This window comes from Herpailurus yagouaroundi, unplaced genomic scaffold (genome assembly GCF_014898765.1).
Source record: "Herpailurus yagouaroundi ecotype Mexico unplaced genomic scaffold, PumYag 163, whole genome shotgun sequence".
Classification (NCBI taxonomy): domain Eukaryota; kingdom Metazoa; phylum Chordata; class Mammalia; order Carnivora; family Felidae; genus Herpailurus; species Herpailurus yagouaroundi.
The window spans coordinates 14,752,583-14,765,091 of NW_024412404.1; the positions used below are offsets into that span (position 1 = coordinate 14,752,583).

At 46.3% G+C, this 12,509-nt stretch overlaps 3 protein-coding genes across 3 annotated transcripts in view; all 3 read left to right on the forward strand.

Moving 5' to 3' along the window:
• Positions 1-107: 107 nt before the first annotated feature.
• POFUT4 (protein O-fucosyltransferase 4) lies at positions 108-3,708 on the forward strand. Its single transcript, XM_040485420.1, has 3 exons — positions 108-912; positions 1,032-1,657; positions 3,271-3,708. The coding sequence occupies exons 1-3, from the start codon at positions 205-207 to the stop codon at positions 3,416-3,418; spliced, it is 1,482 nt and encodes a 493-aa protein (XP_040341354.1). The 5' UTR covers positions 108-204; the 3' UTR covers positions 3,419-3,708.
• Positions 3,709-8,677: 4,969 nt separating this feature from the next.
• On the forward strand, positions 8,678-9,946 carry CHCHD1 (coiled-coil-helix-coiled-coil-helix domain containing 1). Its single transcript, XM_040485426.1, has 3 exons — positions 8,678-8,838; positions 8,962-9,080; positions 9,644-9,946. Exons 1-3 carry the CDS (start codon positions 8,715-8,717, stop codon positions 9,755-9,757), a joined length of 357 nt encoding a protein of 118 aa, XP_040341360.1. The 5' UTR covers positions 8,678-8,714; the 3' UTR covers positions 9,758-9,946.
• A 1,649-nt stretch (positions 9,947-11,595) lies between these two features.
• Positions 11,596-12,509, forward strand: part of ZSWIM8 (zinc finger SWIM-type containing 8) — a gene marked incomplete at its 3' end in the record, with an annotated part of 12,395 nt that continues 11,481 nt past the window's right edge. The window contains exon 1 of the mRNA XM_040485060.1: positions 11,596-12,295. Within this exon, the coding sequence (XP_040340994.1) occupies positions 12,088-12,295 (208 nt within the window). The remainder of the gene's footprint in view (positions 12,296-12,509) is intronic.

The window sequence follows — 12,509 nt, forward strand, 5'->3', positions numbered from 1 at the left end:
AATTAGCCTCATTTTTACTTGTGACTTACCATTTTCCGTCCCATTTGTTGCTGCTAGGCCTAGCACTTCCCAGGAAGTGGTAGGCTGAGCAGAACTACGCATGCGCCACACGCACCATGGGCGTAGGACTTCGTCAGGTCGCTACTCCCTGCGGGGCGGAGGCCTGATGCTGCCGGGAGGGGAGCGGGGCAACTGCCAGTGGACATGGCGGCGTGCAGCAGCGGGGCTGTGCTCGCTGCCCTGGGAGTGCTTAGTATTTGTGCGGTCAGCGGCTCTGGGCCCATGGCTCAGGGGGAGACCGGCGGAGAGGCGGGCTGGGCAGAGCCGTGGGATGGTGCAGTTTTCCGGCCGCCCTCGGCGCTGGGCGCGGTGGGGGTGGCGCGCAGTCCCGGGCCCTCGCAGCCAGGGAGGGAGGAGGCCGTGGACTTGCCGGTGCTGCTGTGGTGGAGCCCAGGGCTATTTCCCCACTTCCCGGGCGACTCAGAGCGCATCGAGTGCGCGCGCGGCGCGTGCGTGGCATCCCGGGACCGACGGGTGCGAGGGCACTCGCGGACGCGCGCGCTGCTCTTCTACGGCACTGACTTTCGAGCCTCCGAGGCGCCGCTGCCGCGCCTGGCGCATCAGAATTGGGCGCTCCTGCACGAGGAGTCGCCCCTCAACAACTTCCTGCTGAGCCACGGGCCGGGCATCCGCCTCTTCAATCTTACTGCCACGTTCAGCCGCTATTCTGACTACCCGTTGCCGCTTCAGTGGCTGCCCGGGACCGCTTATCTGCGCCGCGCGGCGCCTCCGCTACAGGAGCGCGCTGAGTGGCGCCGACGCGGCTACGCGCCGCTGCTCTATCTGCAGTCCCACTGCGACGTGCCTGCGGACCGGGACCGCTACGTGCGCGAGCTGATGCGTTACATCCCGGTGGGTGGGGCCGGGGCGGGCCTGGGGGTTGAGGGGGGCGCGCGTGGCGGAGGCCAGGACCCCGGGTGTCCAGGTCGGCTCGCCGCACCCACTTCACGGCGGTATTCTACCCCGAACAGGTGGACTCCTACGGGAAATGCCTACAAAATCGGGAGCTGCCCACTCCGCGGTTACAGGACACAGCCACAGCCACCACCGAGGATCCAGAGCTCTTGGCCTTCTTGTCTCGCTATAAGTTCCACTTGGCCCTTGAAAATGCCATCTGTGACGACTACATGACAGAGAAGCTGTGGCGCCCCATGCATCTTGGTGCTGTGCCTGTGTATCGCGGCTCTCCCTCTGTGAGGGACTGGATGCCCAACAATCACTCCATCATCCTCATTGATGACTTTGAGTCACCTCAAAAGCTGGCAGAATTTATTGATTTTCTGGACAAGAACGATGAGGAATATATGAAATATCTGGCATACAAACAACCTGGGGGCATCACCAACCAGTTCCTTCTGGATAGTCTCAAGTATCGGGAGTGGGGAGTGAATGATCCTTTGCTGCCTAACTACCTCAATGGCTTTGAGTGTTTTGTCTGTGACCATGAACTGGCTCGGCTGGAGGCCGAGAAAGCACACGCAGCCTCTCCTGGGGACATCCCTGTCCCTGAGCCTCACATTGCCCAGCCCTCACACATGGACTGCCCAGTGCCCACACCTGGATTTGGCAGTGTGGAAGAGATTCCTGAGAATGACAGGTAAGGATAGCTGGGGTCCCTGTGGCCATCAAATCAAGCGATTTACTTACTTGCTCACTGTGGGCAGTGAACTAGCAGTAGGTGCTGAGGGGATTGTTGTATAGGGAAATTATAACATGGGCTTACTCTGCCTTTAAAGTGTCAAGAGTCTAACTGGGAGAGTCTAATTCCTGAAAAAGCTCAGGAAAAGATGCAAAGTGGAATTCAGGGCAACAACCTATGAAAATCAGTTTATGTGAGCAATGTTTGCAATAGTGATTCAAAAAAGGCTTCGACCAGAGCAGAGGGGGCCTGTTTAGGGAAGTGATGAGGGAGAGACAAAGTTGGGCAGATAAACTCGGGCCAGGCTATACATAGCCTGAATACCAGGCTTAGGAGTTGGACTGTCTCGAAAACCAACTCAGCTGTTTATTTAGCATCTTTGAAATGTTGGGGTTGGGGATGAGCAATACATAGATGGGTGTTTTGAGAGAGGTTTGTCTGCAGTAGGGTTTGTATCTATTAACCTGGCACAATTATTAATAGTACCTCCTTTCACTCTTTACTTTTTTTTTTTTTAATGTTTATTTATTCTTGAGGGAGAGAGACACAGAGTGTGAATGAGGGAGGTCCAGAGAAAGGATCCAAAGCAGGCTCCAGGCTCTGAGCTGTCAGCACGAGTCCGATGCAGGGCTTGAACTCATGAGCCATGAGCCGTGAGATCATGACCTGAGCTGAAGTCAGACGCTTAACTGACTGAGTCATCCAGGCGCCCCATATAGTACCTCCTTTCACTCTTAGAAGTACCCTGATTTGGGTGATAAATTATATGTTCACCCCAAACAAAATGGAAGGAATGTTTTCAATAGATAGAATAAACACTGCTGGGCAGTGTGGATTGGAAGAGAAGTGAGGAAGCTACTGCAGTAGGTGGCAGAAAGTGGTGCATTGGGAAACAAGGTCAGCACGGGAGGTGGGGTGGGAAAATGCTGAAGCCACTTGCAGCAAACCACACCTGTTTCGGGAGAGGTGATAAAAGATTACTAAGCTTAATAAAGCAAGACTGCTAGAATGGCCTGCAGAGACTAACTCTTGCACAGTGGATGGCAGCAGAGGGCTGTTTATATATACTGCTGGCACAGTTTGATTCTGGGAATGGAGTCTTCCATCAAATAATTTGTTTCTAGTTTATGCTGAACATATTATGATTTACTAGGAAAAAAAGTGTAAAACGTTAAAAAAAGAAAATGTGTTTTATTTAGACTTTGCATAGCACTGCACCTTCATTTTGATTATTGAAATTGCAGCTTATAAGGTAACCATCTAAATATTAGACTACTTGGTTCCATAGTCTGCCTCACTGCCCTGCCTTCTTCTAAACTCCCACCACATTTGGGAACCAGGAGCGGGCAAGTCAGGAAGTTTAACTCATTGGGGGTGGGATGTGTGATAGATTTGTGTTTGCAGCTGTCACCTGTAGTATTACTAGACTACTAGATTTACTTCACATTCCCTTTCCTTCAAAGCAGAGCCCTGTCTTAGCCAGAGACTGCTATATCTGCTTAAAATTTCAGAAGGCAGGACTTGTAGCTGTGCAGAGGTTCCATAATCCAACTCCCATTTCGATGTTTCAGCTGGAAGGAGATGTGGCTGCAAGATTATTGGCAAGGTCTGGACCAGGGGGAAGCTCTCACTGCCATGATCCACAACAATGAGACAAAGCAGAGGAAATTTTGGGACTACCTACATGAGATCTTCATGAAAAGGAACCAAAATCTCTAATTATCCTTGCAAGAGCCTTAAAATTGGTAGAGTTAAGGAGATGGAAGTCCTTATTCTACCATGGGACATGAGGGGCATCTGCTGCATATCCCTTAACGAACACTGTCTTATTATGAGTTCAAGGAATTCCAGTTATATCCACTGATATTTTATCCTAATGATGTGTATCCAGTGTCTCAGTTTGTGGTAGTAGGGCCTCTCCTCAATGAGAGATGGAGGCCTCTAGTTCTTGGATTAATGGAAAACAGAAGCCTGAAACACCCACTTGTTTTAAAGTGCTGATTCAACAGAATCTTTAAAGAATTGCATCTTTCTCTAGCCATTTCATCCTCTTAACTGTGATTGGAACAACACCTTGGTACTTGGCTTAAGAATGAGGTAAAATGGACCACGTTTAGTAGGGTCTTAAAATTTCTGTGCTCTTCTTTAAACTCTTTATTATTCAGTACCTTTCCTTTATTTTTTTTACATTTAAAAAAAAATTTACTTTGAGAGACAAAGCACAAGTCAGGGAGGGGCAGAGAGAGAGAGAATCCTAAGCAGGCTCTGTATCATCAGTGCAGAGCCCAATGTAGGGCTCGAAGCCATGAACTGCAAGATCACCACCAGAGCCGAAGTCAGACACTCAACTGACTGAGCCACCCGGGCGCACCTATTCAATACCTTTCCTAATCTCTTTTCATCTCCTGCTTTATAAATGGTTACATTGGTGGTGAAGCAAAACTCCTGGTGGGTTGTGTTATGGTTCTTTGGAATTGTATTTTTTACATCATTTACTTGCTCTTGATGTCAAACTTTTTAACTTTTTTTTTTTTTCAGGCGCCTGGGTGGTTCAGGTCATGATCTTGTAGTTCATGAGTTTGAGCCCCATGTCGGGCTTTGTGCTGACAGCTTGGAGCCTGAAGCCTGTATCAGTTTCTGTGTCTTCCTTTCTCTCTGCCCCTCCCTACTAACACTCTGTCTCTCTGTTTCTCAAAAGGAAACATTAAAAAAATTGTTTTAATGGTTTTTTCTTTCCTGGTTTTCCGTAATCTGATGAAGATGCCACCATCCCCACATTCATTCTCCTCTACATTAAACTGGCTGTAGATTTTTGACAGCTTTGCTTACTGCTGGTTTGCTTCTTTTTTAGGGAATAGCTGTAATTCTTTCTCATCTCATGAACAGAAAGATCCGATAGTTAATATATATCATGTCAATTTAATGAATTGTCCTGCTCTATTTTAGGTTAGAGATAGAGACTATGGCTGGAAATGATGGCAGAAAAACAAATTTAATATTTAAATGATTTTTTTAATGTTTCTATTTATTTTTGAGACAGAGCATGAGCAGGGGAGGGGCAGAGAGAGAGGGAGACACAGAGTCCGAACCAGGCCCTAGGCTCTGAGCTGTCAGCACAGAGCCTGATGTAGAGCTCGAACTCACGAACTGTGAGATCGTGACCTGAGCTGAAGTCAGTCGCTTAACCGACTGAGCCACCCAGGCGCCCCTAAATGATTTTTAAATGTTAAAATAGACCAGGGTGAATCAAACTGCAGGTTTTTATAGGTCTTTGGTCTTTTCTGTCTGCCTAATGAACTCTTCTCTATATTTAAAAAAAAAATTTTTTTTAATGTTTATTCATTTTTGAGAGACAGAGACAGAGTGCAAGTGGGGGAGGGGCAGAGAGAGGGAGACACAGAATCCGAAGCGGGCTCCAGGCTCTGAGCTGTCAGCACAGAGCCCAATATGGGGCTCGAACCCACAGACCAAGAGATCATGACCTGAGCTGGAGTTGGCTGCTTAACTGACTGAGCCACCCAGGTGCCCCTATATTTTATTATTTTTAAATGCTACAAAAGTCCCATTTCCTCCAAAGAGTCATGAAAATTACATTGGAAAAAACAGCCCAGCAATACAGTTGTAATAATTACTTCATACTATGGAGCACTTTTCAGTTCATGCGGGATGAATATTCCAACTTGACTCATTCTATTACTGATATCCTTCTGTTCAACTTTATAGTACTTACTGAGACTACATTTTGATGGAACATACCTAAACTCAAGGGGCTGAGAGGTGAGGCAAGACTTATGTTGGTGGTGAAGCAAAACTCCTGGTGGGTTGTATTATGGTTCTTTGGAATTGTATTTTTTATAACATTTACTTGCCCTTGATGTCAAGGGGCTGAGAGGTGAGGCAAGAGTTAGCCACCACAAGTGGCTGGTTCAGTAAAAAGCTGTTAGGCAGATTTGGGGATATAGCCAAACTTTTATATTGCTGTGGCTTGAAAATAAAGCTTAAAGGGCAGGGAGACCATTAGCTTTTTCAGGGCCAGTGGAACAAGAAATACCTTGGACCTTCTAGCTACTCTGGTTGTAATGTGTAGTATTAATGAATTATCACTAAAGAAGTTCTACAGCTTATTAGTGTATCTATAAATTAATATGTATATGTACTTATATATATACACATACATACACTAATTTACAACCAGATGTGTGTGTGTGTGTGTGTGTGTGTGTGTTTATGTATGTAAGGTGCTTCAACAACTAGGGTCCCACACTTAATATTGTGACATCTAAGGATGTGGCCAAGGAGAGCTCTAATTTAGACTGGATTTCACGGTCATAATGGTTCTATTTTCATTTTATTTTTTAGTAAAAAATACCCTCACAACAGCATGGAAAGTTTGCTTAACCTGTTTGGGCTTTTGCAGAAAAGCACAAGAGGGGAAGATAGACCTTCAAATGTACTATTAAAATTGGGTATAATGTAGACCCACAAAAAGAAGTCAAATTCAGGACTCTGATTTCTTTTTTTTTTTTTTTTTTTTAATTTTTTTTTTCAACGTTTTTATTTATTTATGGGACAGAGAGAGACAGAGCATGAACGGGGGAGGGGCAGAGAGAGAGGGAGACACAGAATCGGAAACAGGCTCCAGGCTCCGAGCCATCAGCCCAGAGCCCGACGCGGGGCTCGAACTCACGGACCGCGAGATCGTGACCTGGCTGAAGTCGGAGGCTTAACCGACTGCGCCACCCAGGCGCCCCTCAGGACTCTGATTTCTAAACTTGAAATCTATTTTTTTTTGGAGTAGTTTGTTTTTTTTTAACGTTTATTCATTTTTAAGAGACAGAGTGTGAGTTGGGGAAGGGCAGAGAGAGAGAGGAAGACAGAATATGAAGCAGGCTCCAGGCTCTGAGGTGTCAGCACAGAGTCTGATGTGGGGCTCAAACCAATGAGTTGTGAGATCATGACCTGCACTGAAGTCGGGCACTCAACCGACTGAGCCACCCAGGTGCCCCTAAACTTCCAATCTACTTAAATGCAGGTGCTGATATATAGTGCAAAATACACATTACTCAAATGCAAACTAAGGTTAGGACTCAAGTTTATGTGCAATAAAAAGGGTAAGTGATGGTTATGCAAAATGTAGAATCATCCTTACCTCTCCTAATTACACCAGTTCAGATTGGCATTCCTTTCATGTACAAAGTGGGCACTTTTATGTACAAAATGGGCCAGTTGTTGAATGATTGTGAATGATTGTGGCTGGAGACTCAGGCCTGCTTTGTGGACAGGGCTTTTTAGACGTTCTCCTTTAATCCTATTACCATAAAAGTATTCGTAAAAGAGCAAGATAAGCCAGGTGCTACATTTCCACAAGAGCAAGCAGAACCAATATGAAGAGAAAGCAAACAATGTGAATTTTCTCTGGTTTGGGGCTCAGTTTGCTCTGTCAACAGCAGCAGGCTTGGGGTTATTGGTGGTAGAAGTGCTTGATTAGGAATCTGTTTTATTGGACTGGGGGTGGAGCATGGGGCTGATGCCTTTATTACTCCATGTGTTGCAATATCCTATAATCTCAGGTTTCATTTTGTATAATAAATGGCTTCTTTTTAAACAGTGTCTGTTGCTTGTTTATATTTCTGGGCTGAGTATGATACACTTGGAGACTTGGAAAAATATGTGAAACACTTGTTCACTTAACAAGTATTTATTATCACTATTCTAGGTACTAGGAATTCAGTAAGACAAGGTCCTGTCTCTCATGGCACTTACATTTTAAATGGGTGTCAGTGGTAAGTGAGGCCATAAACACACATTAAATGAACAAGTTAATTCAGACTGTGATATGTGCTATGAAGAAAATAAAACAGCTTGATGAGAGATATGGGAAGTCAGGGAAGGCCTCTCTGACAGGAACTGAGAACAGAAGAAAAAGAACCAGTCATGCAGAGATCAATGGGAAGATTAAACGTCTGTGATAAATGATTTTAGCACACTAAATTTTACACAACCAAATACATATTGCTCCTCCAAAGTAGTCATCTTATGAACTAAAAGCTTGCTCAAGTTATGCTTCCGTTACCAGAAACATTTCTTGAAGTTGTTATAAATGCTTTGAGAATCCTTGGCACATCTTTGAACTGAGCTGTTTGTTTCTTTTTGAATGTTTCATTTATTTTTGAGAGAGGGAGACAGAATTTGAAGCAGGCTCCAGCCCAATACGGGGCTGGAACCCACCAGCCATGAGATCATGACCTGAGATCATGAAGTCAGAGGGTTAACCAACTGGGCCACTCAGGTGCCCCTGAAGTGCCTTTTGTAAACACCTAAAAGTCACTTAGAGCCAAGTCTGATGAACCTAGGCATCACAACTGAAGAGCCAAGTCTAATAATAGGAATGATACCACCAAGTATCTTCACAGGATTGGAAAGAGTCTTAAATTAGACAATGAACGCCAAAGCGCTTAAACTTCACCCTACCCAGTGAGATCATTACAAAGAAGAAACGATATATAAGTGGTCGCTACTGTTTATATGAGCATAATTTTTCTTTATGGCTTCAGGGTGGTTTTAAAGGTAGTAAAATCCAACAGTCCTTGAAGACTTATTAAAAACATAAGAATAGTCTGTCCCAGCCTAACATCTTAAGGTCTCATATTTTGATTCGGTCCCATCCTCTGCCCTTGCTTTTGTCAATCACCCTCGAGTTCGGCCAGCTACCACGATAAATGAGTGTCCATTTATCGAGCCCTTTCTTGGATGTTTCCGGCCTAAGACCGCCCTCAGACTTCAGGGCCGGGAGCGGCCTAGGTCAGCACATGAGCCCCAAAGACTCTCCTCCTAACCTGCACACAGGTCTTGAACGACCGGTGCCCGAACCCAGCAGCAGGGTTACGAGGCGAAGAAAAGCAAGCACGCAGGCAGCCGAGCTTTCGGCAGGCTGCGCGCCAAGCCTCGTCGAGCTCTTAGGGGTCACGCAGGGTCACGCACGGTGACGCAGAGCCTGCCGGGAGCTCGGTGCGTAATGGCGACGCCCAGCCTGCGGGGTCGGCTAGCGCGGCTGGGAAACCCACGGAAACCTATACTGAAGCCCAACAAGCCGCTCATCCTAGCTAATCGTGTCGGAGAACGACGCCGGGAGAGAGGCGGTGAGCAGTTGGAGCCAAGGAGGCTCCCAGAGCAGAAGTCCGAGGGATGAACGGGGCGGCTGGGTGGGAGGGCTACAAGATAAGGTAAGGGTGACTGAGGGTCTTCCCGTTCTGCTCCTCCAGAGGCGACTTGTATCACAGAAATGTCAGTGATGATGGCATGTTGGAAGCAGAATGAATTCCGTGACGAAGCGTGCAGAAAAGAGATCAAGGAATTCTTCGATTGTGCTTCGAGGGCCGAGGTGACAGAAGGCTCTTAGGGTGTCATCTTGGGAGAGAATGGGGGTGGGGGGATACAAGCAATTATACAAGGCAAGGAAAGTTGTGGGAATGATTTCACTAACGCCCAAGTGGAAAAGGTTGTGGTTTTGAAGGCATTGTGATCTTGAGCGATTTGTTTCACTGCTCTAAGCTTTAGCTATACCAGTTGTAAAATAAGGTTAATATTAATACCTTACAGAATTTTGTATTACATAAAGGGAAATTCATGGGAAAAAATCACTTTGTAAAATTTAACGTGCTGCTCAAATAGATATTATTGTCTGAAATAGAACTAAAGATAGATAGTGAAAGGCAGGTTGTTTGGATTTTAACCTAGAATTAATTGCTAGCTGGCATGGTAGCTTCAGGTCATACAGTCATCTGTAGATCTCAAGTCCCTTTGTTGAAAGGGGACTGGGAAGATGACACAGCTATTTCCAGGCTGGTTAATGTATTAGTGTGCTTTCTGGTATTGTGAGAACTGTTGGCCTAGGTCAGGACAAACTTAAGAGCTGTCATTTTTGTTTTTGTTCTGTCTTTTCAGGCAGCGCGAAAGATGAGATCAATCCATGACACGTTGGGAGAATCTGGGGGTTTACCCCCCAAGAAACTGAATAAATTGTTACAGAGGTTTCCTAACAAATCTCATGTCAGTTGAAAATGAAGAAGCATTTTCTATGACTGGACTGTTAGCTACTGAGAACTATGTGTAGGTGTTTTGGAAACGTTTGCACTGCCACGCGCTATTTGCAGGGTGAAAGGAGGCAAGACACTTTTTTCATCCTTTGGAATCATTGTCATGGTGGAAGTTATGCTTTATTTTGAAATAAAATCCTCTGAAGATAAATTGGCGTTTGTTGTAGATTAGGTTCTCCCTCCATACTTGAACTCTGTATCCTTCCCTAGATTCTGGAAGTTCTTTGCTTCTTGATTTGCCCGAGGAGCAGGATAAAAACTTTCATCTTGTTCTGCCTTTGAAGTCCTTACACCATTTAGTGCCCTTGCCTTTGGATGCAATAAGGATGTTCAAGTCTGCCTATATGCAGAGTTTTTCGGTATCATCTGTATTTAGTGACTACCCATTTTGTGCAAAATAGTCCCTGCAAAATGCTCACAGAATAATCAGAAGTTCACAAACTGATGAACTGCAGATGTATTTTATTTAGCCAACACAATTGGAAATTAGTTTTTAAATTAAACGATCACCTTCAAAAATAGGAAAAATGTCATTTAAAAAAATCCCCTTTTTAGCTTTCAATTAAAAAAATAAAAGGATCTGTAAACACCAGTTTCTTATCCCTGCATGGCAATAACCAAGTAGAGCTGATTATCTTTTGTCTCCATTCTCTAGGGACCTGGCCATTGGGCTCTTCCACGTGGTGAAACTGAAACTTATTTGGCAGTTATCTTCTTTGTGTATCACCTGTTCACTTCTCTCATTAAGTTATCCACCTAGTTGCTGAAGGCATTAACTTTTGTGACCCTTTGATATTAGAAACAGTTGTATGGCATTTTATATACTCTGCCCTTCCAGGTTTAATTCACTTAACCTTTTCTATATACCTTGCAGCATTAGATAGACAAAGATCAGTGGGGTTTCTAAGGCTCCAGTGGGATAATTATTAAGATAAAGAAGTGGTCTTGCCTCCCTGACCCACACAGCTACTTCTTCCAATAGTCTTCAGACCTCATGGGTAGAGCACTGGGCAGTTGCCTTGTTCTGAAAGCTGAGGCTTTTAGTTACAGGAAGAAGCTCAATACCTAGGCACTTTGCACTTAGGAGTTCTTAACCTAGGGTCAATAGATTCTCAGTAGGAGGTCTGTGGATGTGGATGGGAAAAATTTTTTATCTTTAACCACAACTGAAATTTAGCATTTCAGTTAGGACCATGGGAAACAAACCACAGTATCAATTAGCAATACCTATATGAGATTATAATATTTTCATATAGTAGGTTGCAGGTACCTTAATATCGTTTATACCTATCACTAGCTTCAAAATTATGGTAGTTACCCTTGCTGCTGGACTTTACTTAATGTGTAAATAAAGAAGTATTACTACGTTACAAATTTGTTAATATTCTGATAATCGTATTTCAATATAATTCATTTCCTTTGTAAGTTACATATTTTGTGCATTTATAAACAATCTGAGAAGGAGGTCCAGGGACTTCACCAGGCTGCCAAGGTGTCCGTACCACAAAAAAAGGCTAAGAACTCCTGGATTCAAAGGACCCACTGACAAAACAGTACAACCATTTCCCGAAATCAAATGCATTCTTTTCAGGGTGCTTTCCTGATCAGATCTTAGAAAAAATCTAATGGAATGCAGGCTTCTGGACTACAACTCCCAGAAGGTGATGCGGCCCCAGGGCCTATCCGGAGTTGAGACAATGACTCCACCCAGTTGTCCAATGTACCGCTTGACAGCCTACGATTCCCGGCATTCATGGCGGCTGTTTATTCCTTGGGGACATTATGGACGCCGAGTTATTGCTGGGATTTGTAGTCATTTCATGTATCTCTGGTAGTCGGTTCCCTCTTACAGTATCTGAGGGTGGCTTCGAGAAAAAAGAGGCAGGAAATGTAGCAATTAAACAAACGGGTCCTCTACATCTGCCGGTACCGGGTCTGGTTCCCAAGCGCGTGAGGCGGAAGTGGTGGTGGCCGGCGCGGCCGGAAGTTCAGATCAGCTGATGGGGGAGGCGGCGCCGCAGCCGCGGAGAGGCCCGGGCTGCCGAGCGCTTCGTCCGGGCCCAGAGTCTCGGATACTGGCCACGATCCCCGTTCGCACCTCGCAATTGGGCGAGGCCCGGTCCCATATCCCTTCCAGGCTTGAGATCCTCGTCCGGCACGGCCGCCCTGAGCGCCCCGGCCACCCCCAGCCCCGGCTCGCCCCTCAGGCCCCGGGCCTCCCCTCAGCCCCCGGCCGGCGGCCCAGGCCCCGGATCCGCGGGGGGGGACCCGGCCCCGGGGGGTGCAGGCCCCATGGAGCTGATGTTCGCGGAGTGGGAGGACGGAGAGCGCTTTTCATTTGAAGATTCGGACCGCTTTGAGGAGGATTCGCTCTGTTCCTTCATCTCCGAGGCCGAGAGTCTTTGCCAGAACTGGCGGGGATGGCGCAAACAGTCAGCGGGGCCCAATTCCCCCACTGGCGGCGGTGGCGGAGGTGGCAGTGGCGGTACCAGAATGCGAGGTAAGGGTGAGCTGGGGGGAAGGGAACGGGCTGGCTCTGCTCAGGCCTTGGTGGGGAGCTGTCCCCGCTCGGGAGCTGTCCCGGACCCCGAGCTGTCCCGAGCAGCTTGGAACGGACTTCTGGACTCGCTTTTCGAGTCTTCCTGGGGTTGGCTTCTCCACACCAGCGTGTGTGTGTGTGTGTGTGTGTGTGTGTGTGTGTGTGTGTGTGTGTG

Bases quoted from the DNA above. Each gene is read 5' to 3' on its own strand.
- CHCHD1 (XM_040485426.1), top strand. From the start codon at position 8,715: ATGGCGACGCCCAGCCTGCGGGGTCGGCTAGCGCGGCTGGGAAACCCA. The intron at 8,839-8,961 runs GTGAGCAGTTGG...CTGCTCCTCCAG, and splicing joins ACGACGCCGGGAGAGAGGCG to AGGCGACTTGTATCACAGAA. The intron at 9,081-9,643 runs GTGACAGAAGGC...CTGTCTTTTCAG, and splicing joins ATTGTGCTTCGAGGGCCGAG to GCAGCGCGAAAGATGAGATC.
- POFUT4 (XM_040485420.1), top strand. From the start codon at position 205: ATGGCGGCGTGCAGCAGCGGGGCTGTGCTCGCTGCCCTGGGAGTGCTT. The intron at 913-1,031 runs GTGGGTGGGGCC...TACCCCGAACAG, and splicing joins AGCTGATGCGTTACATCCCG to GTGGACTCCTACGGGAAATG. The intron at 1,658-3,270 runs GTAAGGATAGCT...TCGATGTTTCAG, and splicing joins GAGATTCCTGAGAATGACAG to CTGGAAGGAGATGTGGCTGC.